Consider the following 18,521-nt stretch of genomic DNA (forward strand, 5'->3'; position numbering starts at 1 on the left):
GTTTTTCAGAGAAATGAGTAGATGATTAATAGGGACCTTTCTGGACCAAGGACTAACAACCATGGATGTAGACTCCATTAAGGTAGTGATGCTAGCAGAGACATAAATATGTAAAATTACTTTTGGTTTATAAGGTATGCCAACTGTATATGTTATATGAATAGCCATGTAACACATAACACAGAGAAAGCTGTTTTTATGTAACTATTTACTTACCCCAAATTCCCATGAAAATGGCAAAGAACACTGTTGACTCGTTGTCAAATAAATGGGAGATCTGCAAAACAACAATATCAGAAAGACTACTTAGTATCAAATGCAATACAAAAGGAAGTAAACTGCAAGTCTTCAAGCATACCACAATACAGACATACCTTTGAAGCCAAACAGGTTGAATTTAGTCTCCAATAGTCACACAGTTCATCACAGAGTGGGCACATGATAATCTGACCCCCAATCTTAGGATCACAGATCTCAGAGCTGCTGAGGGAAGAGCAAAGTTGTTTGGTTTTATTTTTTGTTTTGTTTTGTTTTGGCCACGCCTTGTGGCATTTGTTGCTTAGTTGCTAAGTGTTCAACTCATTTGCGACTTCATGGACTGTAGCCTGCCAGGTTTCTCTGTCCATGGGATTTCCCAGGGAAGAACACTGGAGTGGGTTGCCATTTCCTTCTCCATGCCTCATGGCATAAAGAATCTTAGTTCCTCAACCAGGACAGAAACCATGTCTTGTATAGTGGTAGTGCACAGTCCTAACCACTGGACTGCCGGGGAATTCCCAAGAGCAATGCTATTTTAAAAGATGTGTTTGGTATCCACACATTTGTTTTCAAGGGGGAAAGGGGTATGCATGTGTGCGAAGTCACCTGAGTTGCTTCCAACTCGATGCGACCCCATGGACTTTAGCCTGACAGGCTCCTCTGTCCATGGGGATTCTCCAGGCAAGAATACTAGAGTGGGTTGCATGCTCTCCTCCAGGGCATCTTCCTACAGCGTCTCCTAAGGCTCCTGCATTGCAGGTGGATTCTTTACTGCTGTGCTACTGGGGAAGCCCTGAAAAGTGGGGGTGGGAGGAATTGGGAGGTTGGAATGACTCATAGACACTATTGATACTATGTATAAAATAGACAACAGATAAGAACATACTATATAGCACAAGGAACTCTACTTAACACACTGTGGTATCCTAACTAGAAGGGAAATCCAAAAGGGAGGGGGTATATGTAAATATACATATGGCTGATTCATTTTGTGATGCAGTAGAAGCTAGCACAACATTGCAAACTAACTACACTGCAATAAACATTAATTAATAATAAATAAATAGATAAATAAAACATTCCAAGCAAAAAAAAAAAAAAGTGATGTGTTTGGGTGCAAGTACAAAGCTATTCTTGTTGAAACATCTTTATACAATTTTTCACATATGGGACCAGGGCAATATAGCAGCAATTTTTGTAGATCAAATCATGCTTAAGGAACAGAATCTTTAGAGCCCATTCTTAAACAGACTTTCCATAAAGTATCAAGTGAGAGGTAGCTGTTGTGTTTGGGTCTTTTTCAGAAATATCAATTACCTGCTGTAATAAAAAACACTCTGACACAAATTTCAGAAAAATACAATCTTGGTTAACATAAGATTCTGTTTGGGCAGCTCAGGTGCACTTACCTGCCTGAGGTCTTAGGAATCGTCAATAAACCATAAATAAAACAAGCTAAGCCAATCACAGCTGCAAAAAACAGCATTTCTGTGTAAAATCCGAGAAAGACAAAATAGATGCCAATTTTTTCTCCATAATAATCCCTGTGAAAGAAGGTAAAAATAAAATCAGAGGCTGCAAGAATAATGCACTTCAGAGAGTCTTAGTTTTCCATTCAGACACATTTGTATTCTAGCTTTGGCCCCATTGCCTTCTAGCCCTGTAATTTTGATAAAGTTACTAAATGTTCTAAACTTTAGTTTCCACATCAGAAAACGCAGGATGATGCTTATCTATAGACTTGGTGTGAGGCTTGAAAGAGACAACACATATAAATAAGAAGCCAACTGAGTGGAAGTTAAGATTTATTTTTAAATAATCAGGTTATTTGAAAAACTTTGCAATTTTAAAGAGAGTTCAAATGTTTTGAAATAAAGTACAGAACATGCTTCTAGCAATTAACAAATCAAAATCACATTCACAATAACTGCCAAGACTTCTGCTTTATCTCTAAGATTGAAGAAAATACTCGGACTACAATGGACGAGGGTAGTTTTACGTATGAACTTTTATCTTCCTCTAAATCTGGACCTCTGATGGATCGTACACAACAGTAAGATGGGGTACAAACCAAGGGATAAAAAATGAGTATGCAATAACATTCCAAAGAATATACGGGCTCAGCTTTTGCTTTACGAGTTAAAAAATGACAGCATTAGTTAGCACAAATGTTCAAATTTTATAATCAAGTTGTTATCTTTTTTCTGCTATTGTTTTTTAAACTAACTCTTCCCTTAAGGAATCTCTCAAAGACCCAGAGAACAAGGTTTTTTCTGCCTCAGAAAACTAGACTTCTTTAAAAAAAAATTTTAAAAACACAAAACAGGTTAATCTTTCCCCTTATTCATATAGAGTTCAGCTCACCAAACATGTGAAGTCTTTCCACAGCTTCCTAGTCAGAGAAATGTAATTCTACTTGGACACTAATAGCATGGTATACATAAATCTATTATACCATTTATGATTAACTTGTAATTTCCACACTCAAAAAACCACAAATCTAAACATAAAGGGTTTAACTTTTACATAATACAAACTTAACATAAACTTAATTTCCCAATGAGAAGCTTTTAAAATATTTTTCTCACTCAATATTAATTTTATTGAACCTCCCATCCTTCAGTTTTCAAAATTTCTCATCTTTTCTAACAAAAAAGGGATCTTTCTGCTTGTACCACCTTCTATTCTTCTCAGTGATAATAAACATTTTTACATGGTTGTTTTTCCTTGTTCTGCTTTTCAAATTACTATAAACCTGAAATTAAACTATGATTCCATTGTATTCCCTTGTTAATTTACTTACAACTTCCTTAGGTTCACTCACAGAAGATGAGTAAACTTGCTTTTTCTCCCTTTTTTTTTTTTGCTGAAGAATATAGCAATTTTATGATACTGCATAACATCAAAATAAAAAGAATAAAAATATCTGAATATCAGTTTATGAGTTCCCTAGTAATTTTCTGGTTAGGTGCATAGTAGTAAGATTGATCTTTTACCTTAAAATTACTGATTCTATAATTTGAATATGTATAATATATAATTTATAACAGCAACAAAAATATAAACTACTGAGGATTAAACTTAAGAAGGTTTTATAACTCTACAATACCCTTGAAAAAACCCAAAGTAGGCTTAAACAAAGACACATCTTTCCCTTGACTAGAATGTCTCAAGATGAGACTACCAGCCTACCTAAGTTAATTTATAAACTTAATGTAATTTCCATAAAAATACCAACCATCTTTTTTAGTAACAAGACAGACAAGTTGAGATTCAAGTTTATATGGAAGGATAAACTTGTAGAATGTACAAAGAAACACTGACTATGACGAGTTATTAGCCCAACTAGATATTAAAATACACTAGAGCTAAACCATTACAATTAAAACAGCCTTCAAATCACTTCACTATACACTTGAAACTAACACAACATACAGCAAATCAACCATAATATAAAATAAAAATTAAATTAAAAAAAACAGCCTGCTACTGGTGCATGGATAGTTAGCAAGATCAACCGAATAGACAGAACATCCAGAAATCAGCTAGAGTACATAAAGAAGTCTAGCACATGGTAAAGGGTTTCCCAGGTGGCACAGTGATAAAGAACCCGCCTGCCAGTGCAGGAGATGCAGGAGACACAGGGTCGATCCCTGGGTTGGGAAGATCCCCTGGAGGAGTAAATGACAACCTACTCCAGTATTTTTGCTTGGAGAAGGCCATGGACAGAGGAACCTGGCAGGCTACAGTCCATGGGGTTGCAAGGAGTCAGACACCACTGAGTGACTAAGCATGTGTGATACAGGTGGTACCACAAATCATTGAGGCAATGATAAACGTTTTGATAATATTAATATTTTGGGGACAAGCAGATAAAAGTAGATCTATCCTTTGAATAGAAAGTGCATATTTAACTCTATAAGAAACCGTCAAAATTATTGTTTCAAAGCTGCTATACCATTTTGTATCACCATCACCAACCTTTGAGATTTCAAGTTGTCCCACATCCCTAACAGCCCTTATTGATGCCAATCTTTTCAATGTTAGCTATTCTAGTGGGTGTGCAGTGGTATTTCAATGCCATTTTAATTTTTATACCCTTAGTGAATAAAGATAGTATACATCTCTGGAGAGTTCCTTGGACTGCAAGATCAAACCAGTCAGTCTAAAGGAAATCAACCCTGAGTATTCACTGGAAGGACGGTTGCTGAAGCACCAATACTTTGGCCACCTGATGCAATGAGCCGACTCATTGGAAAAGACCCTAATACTGGGGAAAACTGAAGGCAAAAGGAGAAGGGGGCGGCAGAGGATGAGATGGTGAGATAGCTTGACCGACTCAATGGACATGAACTGTAGCAAACTGCAGAAGATCGTGGAGGACAGAGAAGCCTGGAGCGCTGCAGTCATGGGGTTGCAGAGAGTCAGAACTTAGCAACAACATCTTTTGACATACTTACTGGCAATCCATAAACATATTTCTTTGCTGAGAAATCCTTTATAATCTTTTTTTCCATTTTATTCTTATCATTGAGTCATAAAAGTTCCTTAAATATTTTGGATAAAAGTCCTTTACTGATATGTGTGTTGTGCAAGCATTTTCTCCAGCCTATGGTTTGCTCTTTATTTCTGTAACAGTGTTTTTTAAAGAGCATACAATCTAATATTTGAAATTAAATTTATGTTTTTAAAACTGTGCTTTTTGCATTTTATCTGAAAAGTCCATGCCTAACTCCAGACCACAGTTTTCTCCTATATGTTCTAGAAGTTTTGTAATTGTAGTCCTTATAATTAGTTCTCTTATCTATTTCAAGTTAGTTTAAATTTTTATACAGGAAAGAGTCAAGATTCATGTTTTTCATGTAGATAGCCACTTGTTTTAGTATCATATTTTGAAAGGACTATGCTTCCCCCAATGAACAACAGGCACTTTTATTGAAAATCTATCTCTCTCTCTCTCTATATATATATATATATGGATCTATTTCAGGACTCTCCTTTTATTAAATATTTTTCTTTGGAAATAATTTCAAATATAGAGGTAAAGTTGTAAGAATAATTCAAATAATACCTATGTACCCTTTAATTCTTTTATTATAAGTAAAATATTGTTCCATTGCATTTTTTTTAAATTTAATTTAATTTTTTAAACTTTACAAATTGTATTAGTTTTGCCAAATATCAAAATGAATCTGCCACAGGTATACATGTGTTCCCCATCCTGAACCCTCCTCCCTCCTCCCTCCCCATACCATCCCTCTGGGTCGTCCCAGTGCACTAGCCCCAAGCATCCAGTATCATGCATCGAACCTGGACTGGCAACTCGTTTCATACATGATATTATACATGTTTCAATGCCATTGCATTTTATCTCACTTCATATATTGCCCCATATATATGTGCCCCATATATATATGAACTTCCCTACAGCTCAGATGGTAAAGAATCTTCCTGCAAGGCAGGAGACCAGGGTTTGATCCCTGGGTCAGGAATCAAATGGAGAAGAAAATGGCAATTCACTCTAGTATTCTTGCCTGGAGAATGCCATGGACAGAGGAGCCTGGCAGGCTACAGTCCATGGGGTCACAAAGAGTCGGACACGACTAAGTAACTAACGCACGTGTGTGTGTGTGTGTGTGTGTGTATACACACTGTCCATGGGGATTCTCCAGGCAAGAATACTAGAGTGGGTTGCCATGCCCTACTCCAGGGAATCTTCTCAACCCAGGGATCAAACCCAGGTTTTCCACATTGCAGGTGGATTCTTTACCGTCTGAGTCACCAGGTAAGCCTAAGAGTACTAGAGTGGGTAGCTGTATGTATGTATATATTTGAGTTACTTACAAATAAGTTGTTTGAATATGTACTTCATGGTCCTTTACCTTAAATACTTCATTGTCTATTAGTAAGAATAAGGATACTGTCCTACATAATCACTGAGAAGCAACCTTAAGGATAATAAATGCTTTCTGCAATTCCTTTCTCTGTGATAACATGGTGTCTTCTTTCCTGTCTTTTTGATTTACCTGGTTAAAAACTTCACACCTACTCATTAATTCTTTATATAAATTTTGTTAAAATTTTAACTTTATTTTAAAGATTATTACTGAAATGGAAAAGCAGTACAATTTGCTATAAATGAAAAGCTATAATATGATGAAAAACTTTAAAAATTTATTAAATTTAAGTTAGATATTGCTATCTGATGAAATATCTGAGCTTCCGCTTTGTTCTAAAAGAAAATCAGAAAGTGCTAACAAGGTACTGATCTGAGATGTAATGTGTTTGTCTATATCAAAGGTTATAAGTATAAACCTTTGGGGAATATTTATAGCAGAAATATCTGTAGACAGCTAAGTACTCTCAATATATTTTCAGCAATGTAAAATATGTAAGCCTCATTCTGATAACCTTGCTGATTTGAAAGTATACTATGGAAACACTCTCTGAGGGCACAATGTCTGCAAAGGTTCTTAACAGCACTGACTGTAACAGTGAAATTTTTGAAACAGCCTAATCTTTTTCAAAAGAAAAATAGATAAAAGAGTTATGCAAAACTTATAATATGGTACTCTGTGTTCTGCTAAAAAGCAGAAGCTAGATCTGGGTGCATTCACAGGGAAGTATATGAACAATATATTATTTAGTGATAAAATAAAATCTTAGCAAAAAAGTAAGTAAAGATTCCCTTGCTCCAGGAAAAAAAAAATTGTGTATGTATTTTGTTATGCATGCACATAAAAATAAAGCTGAATGACTATCACCAAATCAAGCATAGTTACTTTGGTGGAGTTTAGGGAGGTAGAATTTCACTTAAAACTTTGCACACATCCTTATTGCTTAGAATTTTTTCAGATACATGTGCTACTTTTATAACGTAAAAAATTAAATGACTACTAATCAGAACAACTAAAATATCCATCCAATGAAGAGTTCATATAATGATTTATAGAAACCGTTGTTTATATGCTAGCTGTCTTTTATTTATTCTTAAAAATTTCCCTTCTTATTTGCCTTTAATGAGACTGCTGGAATAACATTTTAGTTGACCTGCATATACACATCCAAATCGGTCTTATAAAAAAGAGGCTGTGATGCTATGCAAGCAGAGCAGTTAAAACATAAACCATTGAGTAAAAATACAGCAATCAGGGGTTCTGTCATCTGATTGTTTCTTTACTGAAACCATAGCGGGAGTCTCCTAACACCCCGTATGTATGTAGCATTGTATGGTTCAAAGCAAGAACCTGCAACCAGACTCTTCTTGCACAGCGAATAAAACTAGGAATTGAAATAATAGAACAACTGCCTTCACAGCTGAGATCGATATATACAAACTATATACAACTTTTCTGTTATCTTCTAAATTCCTGGACCCAGAGAAAAACAAACACAAAATAAATATATTAAACACTAAGCGCTAACCCCATTCTAGAAAAAATATATATATCATTTAATTATCAAATAACCCCAAAGGGAAAGTACTATTGTGATTCCTATTTTACAGGTGAGTCTCCTAGAGGTTAAATAACTTGAACATGTTTATATGTTTCTAAGAGAAAGAACTTGGATTTGAACCTAATCTACCTAAATACTAAGGCCTAACCTCTGAACCATGGAGCTATCTCTGCATAGTGGTTAAGACCATTTTCATTCACAACAGCATTTTTCTCACAAATGAATGACTAAATGATAGTTTAGATACAAAACTGGGCAGATAGGAAATACAGTGGGTGAAAAGAGTAAAATGAATGGAATGTAATGCCATTGTGAATAAAAAGGACATAATCAAGTTTTAATCAGTTTGATTTTGTGTAAGAAACTTACCTAATCAAATTAAAAGGCTGCTCCTTGTAAAAATAAGAAAACCGAGCCCAGTTCCGGTAGAGTATGTTCCTTTGATTGACAGGATTAGGAGGTTCTGATGCCTTCCAATATTGACCCTACAGTAGGCAAGAAGAAATTACTGAACAGCAAAACAAAAGACACAGGATAATGAAGGAGCACTGCTTTTATAAGAAGGCGAGTGGATGAGGCAAATGTTCTTTTTCATTTTTCAATTTGGATTTTCATATTCCATCGATGTAAATTACTGTACCATTTAGTATATTATGGGCTCCCCTGATAGTTCAGTTGGAAAGAATCTGCCTACAATGCGGGAGACCTGGCTTTGATCTCTGGGTTGGGAAGATCCCCTGGAGAAGGGAAAGGCTACCCACTCCAGTATTCTGGCCTGGAGAATTCCATGGAAGGTACAGTCCATGGGATCGCAAAGAATCGGACACGACTGAGCGACTTTCACTTTCACTTTAGTGTATTATGGAGTGTAGTATATTTGCTACACTCTGTAACAAATGAAAATAACAGTGCTCTATTTATTAAATTCTCACACCTGGTTATCTAAAACCACAAGTGGAAGCCTGAGACTGGTTTAACTCAAGCTGCTCCTTTGATGTGGAATGCTCCTTTCATTCCTACTCAAGTTCCAATAGTCATAGCTCAGGGATTCCTACAACTATAACTGGCTGGGACTTTGAAAATAGGCTGACTGTTTGAAAATAGGCTGACTTTTTAATTTTATTGATGAAAAAAACAACCTCAAGCAAAGTTAAGTGAATGATCCAAAGTCACTGGCTATTACTGACACCCATTTCCCCAAAAAACTTAATTAAAATATATAAAACAGACTTTTAGCACTTCTCAGTTGAGTTTAGTCGCTCAGTTGTATCAGACTCTTTGGGAACCCATGGACTGCAGCACGCCAGGCTTCCCTGTCCATCACCATCTCCCAGAGCTTGCTCAAACTCATGTCCATTGAGTTGGTGATGCCATCCAACCATCTCATCCTCTGCCATCCCCTTCTCCTCCTGCCTTCAATCTTTCCCAGCATCAGGGTCTTTTCCAATGAGTCAGTTCTTCGCATAAGAACATACTGAAGCATACTGGAGAACATAAGCATACTGGAGCTTCAGTTTCACCATCAGTCCCTCCAATGAGTATTCAGGACTCATTTAGTTTAGGACTGACTGGTTTGATCTCTGTGCAGTCCAAGGGACTCTCAAGAGTCTTCTCCAGCACCACAGTCCAAAAGCATCAATTCTTCAGCTCTCAGCATTCTTTATGGTTCAACTCCCACATCCATACATGACTACTGGAAAAACCATAGCTTTGACTAGACAGACCTTTGTTGGCAATATAATGTCTGTACTTTTTAATATTCTGTCTAGGTTGGTCATAGCTTTTCTTTCAAGGAGCAAGTATCTTTGAATTTCACGGCTGCAATCACCATCTGCAGTGATTTTGGAGCCCAAGGAAATAGTCTGTCACTGTTTCTACTGTTTCGCCATCTATTTGCCAAGAAGTGATGGGACTGGATGCCATTATCTTAGTTTTTTGAATGTTTAGTTTTAGCCAGCTTTTGCATTCTCCTCTTTTCCTTTCATCATGAGGCTCTTTAGTTTCTCTCCTCTTTCTGCCATAACAGTGGTGTCATTTGCATATCTGAGATTATTGATATTTCTCCCAGCAATCTTGATTCCAGCTTGTGCTTCATCCAGCCTGGGATTGCACATGATGTACTCTGCGTATAAGTTAAATAATCATGGTGACAATACAGCTTTGATGTATATCTTTCCCAATTTGGAACCAGTCTGCTGCTGCATGTCTGGTTCTGTTGCTTCTTGACCTGCATACAGATTTCTCAGGAGGCAGGCAAGGTGGTCTGGTATTCCCATCTCTTTAGGAATTTTCCACAGTTTGTTGTGATCCACACAGTCAAAGGCACTTCAGAGCCTCAATATTATTTCATGCATAAGTTCCTCCCCCATTTTTAGGTACCAAGTAGCCTTAATACTGTTGGGGTTTATTTGCTAAGTTGTGCAACCCCATGGACTGTAGCCTGCCCGGCTCTTCTCCCCTGGGATTTCTCAGGCAAGGATACTGGAGTAGGTTGCCATTTCCTTCTCCAGGGGAACTTTCTGACCAAGGGACTGAACCCATGTCTCCTGCATTGGCAGGTGGGTTATCTACCACTGACCACTAGGTAAGCTCCAAGTAGCCTTATTTATATAAAGTTAATTAGGTTTTAGCAGAGCTTTGTCTAGGGCTTCTCAGATGGTGCAGTGGTGAAGAATCTGCCATCCAGTGCAGAAGATGCAGGAGATGCTTGATCCCTGTGTTGGGAAGATTTCCTGGAGTAGGAAAAGGCAACCCACTCTAGTATTCTTGCCTGAAAAATTCCAAGGACGGAGGAGCCTGGTGGGCTACAGTCCCTGGGGTTGCAGAGAGTAGAACCTGACTGAGCGACTGAGTACGCATGCAGAACACTATCTATATATATTTGTTCAATATTGTTTCTTTAACCGTTTGCCTAGAAAAGCAAAGTGTTGAAGACAACATGGAGCAAACACCTAATTTAAAATTAAACACATGTGAAAAATCTCTGTATGATAAGGTATAAAATTTTATATCATCCAGATTCCAACTTTCATCTCCTGTAGCTAGTCCTACTGAATCTTGAGAAACGACAAAGAAAAAAGTAGCCTATTTGGATATCTTTAAAAAAAAAAAAAGAGTTTCTTTAAAGCACATAAGGGAAAAGTCTAGTACCTAAACCTGTATTGAGGAGAGAATAAAGAAAAAGAGGTAAAAATTAACAGTAAATGATAGCTCTCTCTAGCAACAGCCTAGCAAGACTGATTTTCTAGTGAGCATGGAGGACTCTACAAGAAGGTTAGATGTATGGATTAAAATTGCTGGTTACTGAAGACAGTCTGGTAGTTAGAAAAGAATCAATGCCCTGAAAACAAACAATCCTCAAAATCTTTAAGGGAAAAAAAAAAAAGCGACTTCCTGGTGGCACAGTGGATAAGGATCTGCCTGCCAAAGAAGGGGACAGCCCTTTGATCCGTGGTCCTGGAAGATTCCACATGTCATGGAGCAACTAGGCCCACATGGCACAACTCCTGAGCCCGTGTGCAGCAACTACTGAAGCCCGTGTGCTACAGCGCCCACAAGCCACAGCCACCGAGCCTATGTGCAGCAACTACTGAAGCCCGTGTGCTATGGCGCCCATGAGCCACAGCCACCGAGCCTGTGTGCAGCAACTACTGAAGCCCGTGTGCTATGGCGCCCATGAGCCACAGCCACCGAGCCTGTGTGCAGCAACTACTGAAGCCTGCGTGCCCAAGAGCCCGCACTCTGCAGCTACTGACCCCACGTGTTGCAGCTACTGCAGCCTGGGCGCCTCGAGCCTCTGCTCTGAAACAAGAGAAGCTACCGCAATGAGAAGCCTGCACACCGCAACAAAGGGTAGCTAGCCAAGGGTAGCCCCCGCTTGCCACAACCAGAGAAAGCCTGTTTGCAGCAAGAATGACCCAGCGCAACCACAAATAAATATAGATAATATTTTTTTAAAAGATGAAAGTCAATGAAACTCTGGTTTTTCTGCTTGCTAGGAACTGAAAAGATTTTTTAAAATCTTCAAAAAAAAAAGAATGAACCCATTGGTGGAGAAAGACATACAAAGACTGCATTGCAAAGTGTTTATTAAACTGCTATAGATCTCTCTACTTGATCAAATGTCTTGGCATTGTTTGAAATACATAATCCCCTAGAAGTTCTTGGGCCCAGTGGAAAAAAAAAAGTGTGTGTGTGGGGGGGGGGGGGGGCATGGGGGGAGTTTCTCTAACACAAGTTAAATTTACCTCAATTGATACTTGTATTGCGAATTGCCACTCATTGTGGAGAATTCCTCTATACCCTTGTAGCTAACACAGGAAAGATAATCAACTAACCAATGTTAAACAGACTTAGAGTCAACAGCTAACACTTGAATAAATATTGACAGGATAGCTGAAAAGAGAGAGGTTGCCTGTTGGGCTTTTGGAAACCATGAGAGCAACATAATTTTCAAAAACATGGGCAATGATTCAGATGCCCCTTATTTAAACAGAAATACCTAATTCTTCTATATTCTAAAGGTATGTGTTTCTCAAAAAGAGATCATCATCAAAAAGCCTTTATAAGTGTGGAAGAGTTAAACAAGAACAAAGGAAAGCAAAGCTCCAGGAAATGATCCTAAGTAGTTCACATGAATTTAGCCAAATAATGCCTGCTGATAACAGGTGATGAAATTTAAACACTAAATATCCAAAAGGAAAGATTTCTCTCAGATAGCCCCAGAAACTAGGCTGTCTTGGTTGACAAGTCAAGCTGTAAGTTTGGTTGAATGGATGCATGATATAAATGTCACTTCTTTATTGAACTCAACATGATCTGCCAGGCCCAAGGAATCCTTCTGCACAATCTCAGTTATTTAAATCTTTCCTATGGACTGAAGTCTTTAGCTTGTTTTACATTTGTATTAATGCTTTACTTCCCAGAAATTCCTAGCCTGTGAGCCTGGATTCATGGCGTGTTCCAATAATACCTAACGGAATGCTCTGCAAAGATGCATGCTCTGTTGCTCAGTCATGTCTGTCTCTTTGCAACTCCATGAACTGTAGCCCACCAGACTCCTCTGTCCATGGAATTTTTTACATATAACTAAAACCAATTGTATATTTGATGCATGAATACAAGAATGCATACAATTTAAGTCCTTTACAACTTCAAAACTTTACAAGTAAGAAAAGATTTGATGAATCTGAATACAAATTTTCAAAAGCTATGTTCTAAAATATTCTTTTACTAATAATATAACTTCCATTTTCAATATGGGTTCTAAAGAAAACTCGTGCAAATGTAAAGATGTTTTAATAAATTTCCATTGAAACCTCAATGTAGAGAGGTTTTAACTATGTGTTTCAGCATAGTTCTCGGCTTGGACCTAGGGAATGCAAGGGATTTTCCCCAACATAAGTGAGATTAAGCAACCTGTCATGAAAGAGGAAACAAATGGAAGATTCTGTCTCCCAACAAGTAAGTCTCTGAATGCGGGAAAGCAAAAACAGGCTCAGTATTTCTAAACCAAGCATATACTTACATCATGGAGTGGAAAGGCAGATGAGTAAGTGTGAGAATTTAGCAGTCTTTCAATGCCAAACCTTTTCTTCCCGTCTTCCATGCCAAAAGGACACCGTGAGAGAATATAATAAACCTATGAGGTAAGCATAGATACACCTTTCAGAAACTTATGCTTTCCACATTTTTCAAAATCACCGTTTAACAATGTCTACTTTTTCTCAGGAGAAGGGCATGGCAGCCCACTCTAGTATTCTTGCCTGGAGAATCCCCACGGACAAAGGAGCCTGGTAGGCTACAGTCCATCGGGTTGCAAGAGTCAGACATGACTGAGCGACTAAACACACACACACACACACACACACACTTTTTCTCAATGCAGATACAGGCTCTGGTAATGGAAGGAATCTTCCCCTTGCTGTTTGGGGGAAGATGCAGAAGGTAGGATTGTGTAGTTACAGGTACTTCACCTCCTGGGTATGAGAGCTCCTTATTCCCTCAGGGAGAGGGAGAATGGCTTATAACTTATTTTTTCTTCTCACGTCCCAAGCTCCTCTGGGAGTACTTTGTACCAGAATTGATACTATAATTGGGGTTTTAAGTTGGAGTCTAATATCACTGCTCCTAACAGTTGAGTTAGGGTAATAGGGAGTAGAATTGACACTTGGCCAAGTTGTCTTGAATGCTTTCTAATTCATTACTCTGATGTTTTATACAGGGCCTTTTCCTAATATTAACATAAGATGATGAATTTATTAACTCAAGAAGATCATACCTCTCTATATAACTACTATGGGATCATTTATATATTTTTATCAGTCTTATCCTTTATAAAACTCTATATTTTCCTTGGGCTGTGTTCTTGTATATTTGTCAATTCAATCTCATCTGTTTTTTGTCTTTCAGAAACTTTTCAAAAGTTTTTTGAACTTTTGAACTTGAACAATCAGCTTTTCTGATTTTGGGCTTTTTTGCACTGTATAGATCTATTTCTCTTCTCCTCACCTTTTAAACATTTTATTATCGAAGGAATTGCTGATTACAATCTTGAATCTTTATCTAATCTGGTTATTCATTTTAAGGGCTGTTTAATACTTATGTCTGGTAAATAAATGATAATTTATGTGAGGTAGTTTTAATTTTATAAATAATGTGATAAATATTAGCTATTTTACATACTTTGGATTATTTCCCAAGGAAAGATTCACCAAAAAGAACTCCATATTGGGGAGCTAACAGAGTGCAATACTTTATTCTTCCAGATATTAAGACTTATAATAAAGCTATGTTAATAAATACAGCATGACATTGTCAAATAAAAACAAATTTAGACTTAGGAAAGACTTTGAAGGATTATAGGGAGAGGATGAGGCAGACTACTGCAAGAGAGATATGGGAACCTGGAGAAGTAAGCCAGGTTCACGAAGTGTCTTTCTTTGTGTTAAGGAAGGGCTAGTCTACATGCCAACGTTGGCTCAGGTTATGGGTACATCAAAGTTTAGGGACTTTAGGGGAAGAAAGAAGTCCAATTGAAGTTTGGTTAATTCACCTGGCAAGTACTTTGTTTCACGGGATTGATGAGGATAAATAGTTCAGGTAACAATTTATGAAACAGAAGAGGAGTGTGGAAGGCCTGTGTTTAAACTTTATTATCATAAAGTAATAACAAAAGGGAAAACTGTAAGGGTAAGTATAGATCTGAGAGTATAGATCTCAGCCACAATAAAGAATTCAATTTTGCCATCCGCTATAACACTGATGAACCTGAAGGGTAATACGCTAAGTGAAATAAGTCAGAGAAAGACAAATATGTAGAATATGATATGTAGAATCTAAAAAAAATAAAATGAAATGAATAAATATAACAAAAGAGAAACATTCAGAGAGAACAAACTAGTGGTCATCAGAAGGGAGAAGGATGTGGGAGGTGTGAGATAAGGAGAAGAAATAGGAGATACAAACTATTATATGCAAAATAAATAGGATACATGGATATATTATAGAGCACAGGGAATATAACCAGTATTTTATCATTTAAATGGAATATAACCAGCAAAACTACTGAATCACTATGTTGTACAAAAAACAGTGTCTAGGATATAGTAAGTGCTATTTAAATATTAGTGCTATTTAAATATCAGACTAGATCTGATAGATAGAGTGCCTGATGAACTATGGCTGAGGTTCGTGACATTGTACAGGAGATAGGGATCAAGACCATCCCCATGGAAAAGAAATGCAAAAAAGAAAAATGGCCATCGAGGGAGGCCTTACAAATAGCTGTGAAAAGAAGACAAGCGAAAAGCCAAGGAGAAAAGGAAAGATATAAGCATCTGAATGCATAGTTTCAAAGAATAGCAAGGAGAGATAAGAAAGCCTTTCTTAGCAATTAATGCAAAGAAATAGAGGAAAACAACAGAATGGGACAGGCTAGAGATGTCTTCAAGAAAATCAGAGATACCAAGGGAACATTTCATGCAAAGATGGGCTCGATAAAGGACAGAAATGGTACGGACCTAACAGAAGAAGAAGATATTATGAAGAGGTGGCAAGAATGCACAGAAGAACTGTTCAAAAAACATCTTCATGACCAAGATAATCACGATGGTGTGATCACACACCTAGAGCCAGACATCCTGGAATGTGAAGTCAAGTGGGCCTTAGAAAGCATCACTACGAACAAGAACAAAGCTAGTGGAGGTGATGGAATTCCAGCTGAGCTATTTCAAATCCTGGAAGATGATGCTGTGAAAGTGCCGCACTCAATATGCCAGCAAATTTGGAAAACTCAGCAGTGGCCACAGGACTGGAAAAGGTCAGTTTTCATTCCAATCCTAAAGAAAGGCAATGCCAAAGAATGCTCAAACTACCGCACAATTGCACTCATCTCACACGCTAGTAAAGTAATGCTCAAAATTCTCCAAGCCAGGCTTCAGCAATACGTGAACTGTGACCTTCCAGTTGTTCAAGCTGGTTTAGAAAAGGCAGAGGAACCAGAGATCAAATTGCCAACATCCACTGGATCATCGAAAAAGCAAGAGAGCTCCAGAAAAACATCTATTTCTGCTTTATTGACTATGCCAAAGCCTTTGACTGTGTGGATCACAATAAACTGTGGGAAATTCTGAAAGAGATGGGAATACCAGACCACCTGACCGGCCTCTTAAGAAACCTATATGCAGGTCAGGAAGCAACAGTTAGAACTGGACATGGAACAACAGACTGGTTCCAAATAGGAAAAGGAGTACATCAAGGCTGTATATTGTCAGCCTGCTTATTTAACTTATATGCAGAGTACATCATGAGAAACACTGGGCTCGAAGAAACACAAGCTGGAATCAAGATTGCTGGGAGAAATATCAGTAACCTCAGATATGCCTATGACACCACCCTTATGCCAGAAAGTGAAGAGGAACTAAAAAGCCTCTTGATGAAAGTGAAAGAGGAGAGACAAAATGTTGGCTTAAAGCTCAACATTCAGAAAACTAAGATCATGGCATGTGGTCCCATCATTTCATGGCAGATAGATGGGGAAACAGTGGAAACAGTGTCAGACTTTATTTTCCTGGGCTCCGAAATCACTGCAGATGGTGATTGCAGACAGGAATTTAAAAGACGCTTACTCCTTGGAAGGAAAGTTATGACCAACCTAGATAGCATATTCAAAAGCAGAGATATTACTTTGCCAACAAAGGTCCATCTAATCAAGGCTATGGTTTTTCCAGTGGTCATGTATGGATGTGAAAGTTGGACTGTGAAGAAAGCTGAGTGCTGAAGAATTGATGCTTTTGAACTGTGGTGTTGGAGAAGACTCTTGAGAGTCCCTTGGACTGCAAGGAGTTCCAATCAGTCCATTCTAAAGGAGATCAATCCTGGGATTTCTTTGGAGGGACTGATGCTAAAGTTGAAACTCCAATACTTTGGCCACCTCATGCGAAGAGTTGACTCATTGGAAAAGACTCTGATGCTGGGAGGGATTGGGGATAGGAGGAGAAGGGGACGACAGAGGATGAGATGGCTGGATGGCTTCACTGACTCGATGGACATGCGTTTGAGTGAACTCTGGGAGTTGGTGATGGAAAGGGAGGCCTGGCGTGCTGCGATTCATGGGGTTGCAAGGAGTCAGACATGAGTGAGCAACTGAACTGCACTGATTTAAATATTTGTTATTATTAACAATACTAGTATTTTAAGGAAACTCAAAACTATTTTGCACATTTGAGGTGTCACTGTTGTAAGCATATACTTGCAAATATAACTAAGAAGAATACAAGTTTGGATACATGCATTTGGTATATGTCAAAATAGTAAGAAAGAGAGGAAGGAAGGAAAAAAGAGAGTAAAGAAGGATGGATGGATGTAGGAAGGAACAAACGAACAGACATTTCCCTGGTGCCAAATCTTAAAGCATTTCCTTCAGAGACTTATAATTATAAATTCTTTTTCTCTTCTCTCAGAGATGTATGCAAATCCTTTTAAAAGCTAAATAAACTTCTTGCCAGTTCTCTAACTCAGGAGTGTTTTTCTTAAGTTTTCTAGGAACCATCTCTCTCAAATGAAAACATCAAGGAAGGCAGCATCGCTGGTTCCTTGTCTCTATATGGGAGTGTAGTCTAGGCATCTGGTTCCAAGTTGTAGCTACCTGCTTCACATAGATATATGAGAAGCTTTATTATTATGAACACTTCAATTAGTAGATGAACTTAGAATAAATTATGTGGCAAATAGTGCAGCCAAGCCTAATAGAGGGGTCATCTGTGAAATACACATTGTGAGGCTCAAGACATAATCTGCTCAAGACAGATTATCTTGTTTATAAAGCAGACTTGTGAATTGAAACCTGGCTTTCTGATTTCATGCCATGTGCTCAACATCCCCTTAAATGTTGCCTCTTAGATCTGCTATTCCTGCTGCTGGTGCTTTTTAATCCAGGTAAGACAAGGGAGAGAACTTTTAGTTTGTTGATTTGCATTTTTATTTAAATTCTAGGTACTACATTTTGTTTAATATTCCTGTCAGTGAATTTTTCAAAAACCAGATCTAGGGACTAGAAGAATGATTATTTCAAAATCCTTCTTAGACACTTAGGAGTGGTGAATCTAAGTGAATGAAGTTGCTCATTCCTCAAGGAAAGAGTAAGTAATCTCAAGAAGACTCTTGTCTTTGTTAGAACCCTGGTGATTTCATTAGTAGGTAACAGATACATGGGGAAAGAGTAACAAAGAACCTGAATTTTTTTCCTCTAAAGTCAGATCAATAATAATAGGATCTCACACTTAGCAAATCCCTCATGCATTCCC

At 37.8% G+C, this 18,521-nt stretch overlaps 1 protein-coding gene across 3 annotated transcripts in view; it reads right to left on the reverse strand.

Annotated features, from left to right (window-relative positions):
• Positions 1–18,521, reverse strand: part of ANO5 (anoctamin 5) — an 87,957-nt gene that overhangs the window by 35,905 nt on the left and 33,531 nt on the right. For 2 of the 3 annotated variants that reach the window (XM_070783237.1, XM_019954954.2), the window contains 5 exons: positions 13,244–13,357; positions 8,086–8,201; positions 1,668–1,802; positions 375–483; positions 217–277 (listed from right to left, as the gene is read on the reverse strand). In XM_070783237.1, coding sequence (XP_070639338.1) covers positions 217–277; positions 375–483; positions 1,668–1,802; positions 8,086–8,201; positions 13,244–13,357 — 535 coding nt within the window. The remainder of the gene's footprint in view (positions 1–216; positions 278–374; positions 484–1,667; positions 1,803–8,085; positions 8,202–13,243; positions 13,358–18,521) is intronic. The other variant, XM_019954956.2, reaches the window with a different exon arrangement.

The sequence above is a fragment of the Bos indicus genome, chromosome 29 (genome assembly GCF_029378745.1).
Source record: "Bos indicus isolate NIAB-ARS_2022 breed Sahiwal x Tharparkar chromosome 29, NIAB-ARS_B.indTharparkar_mat_pri_1.0, whole genome shotgun sequence".
NCBI lineage: Eukaryota > Metazoa > Chordata > Mammalia > Artiodactyla > Bovidae > Bos > Bos indicus.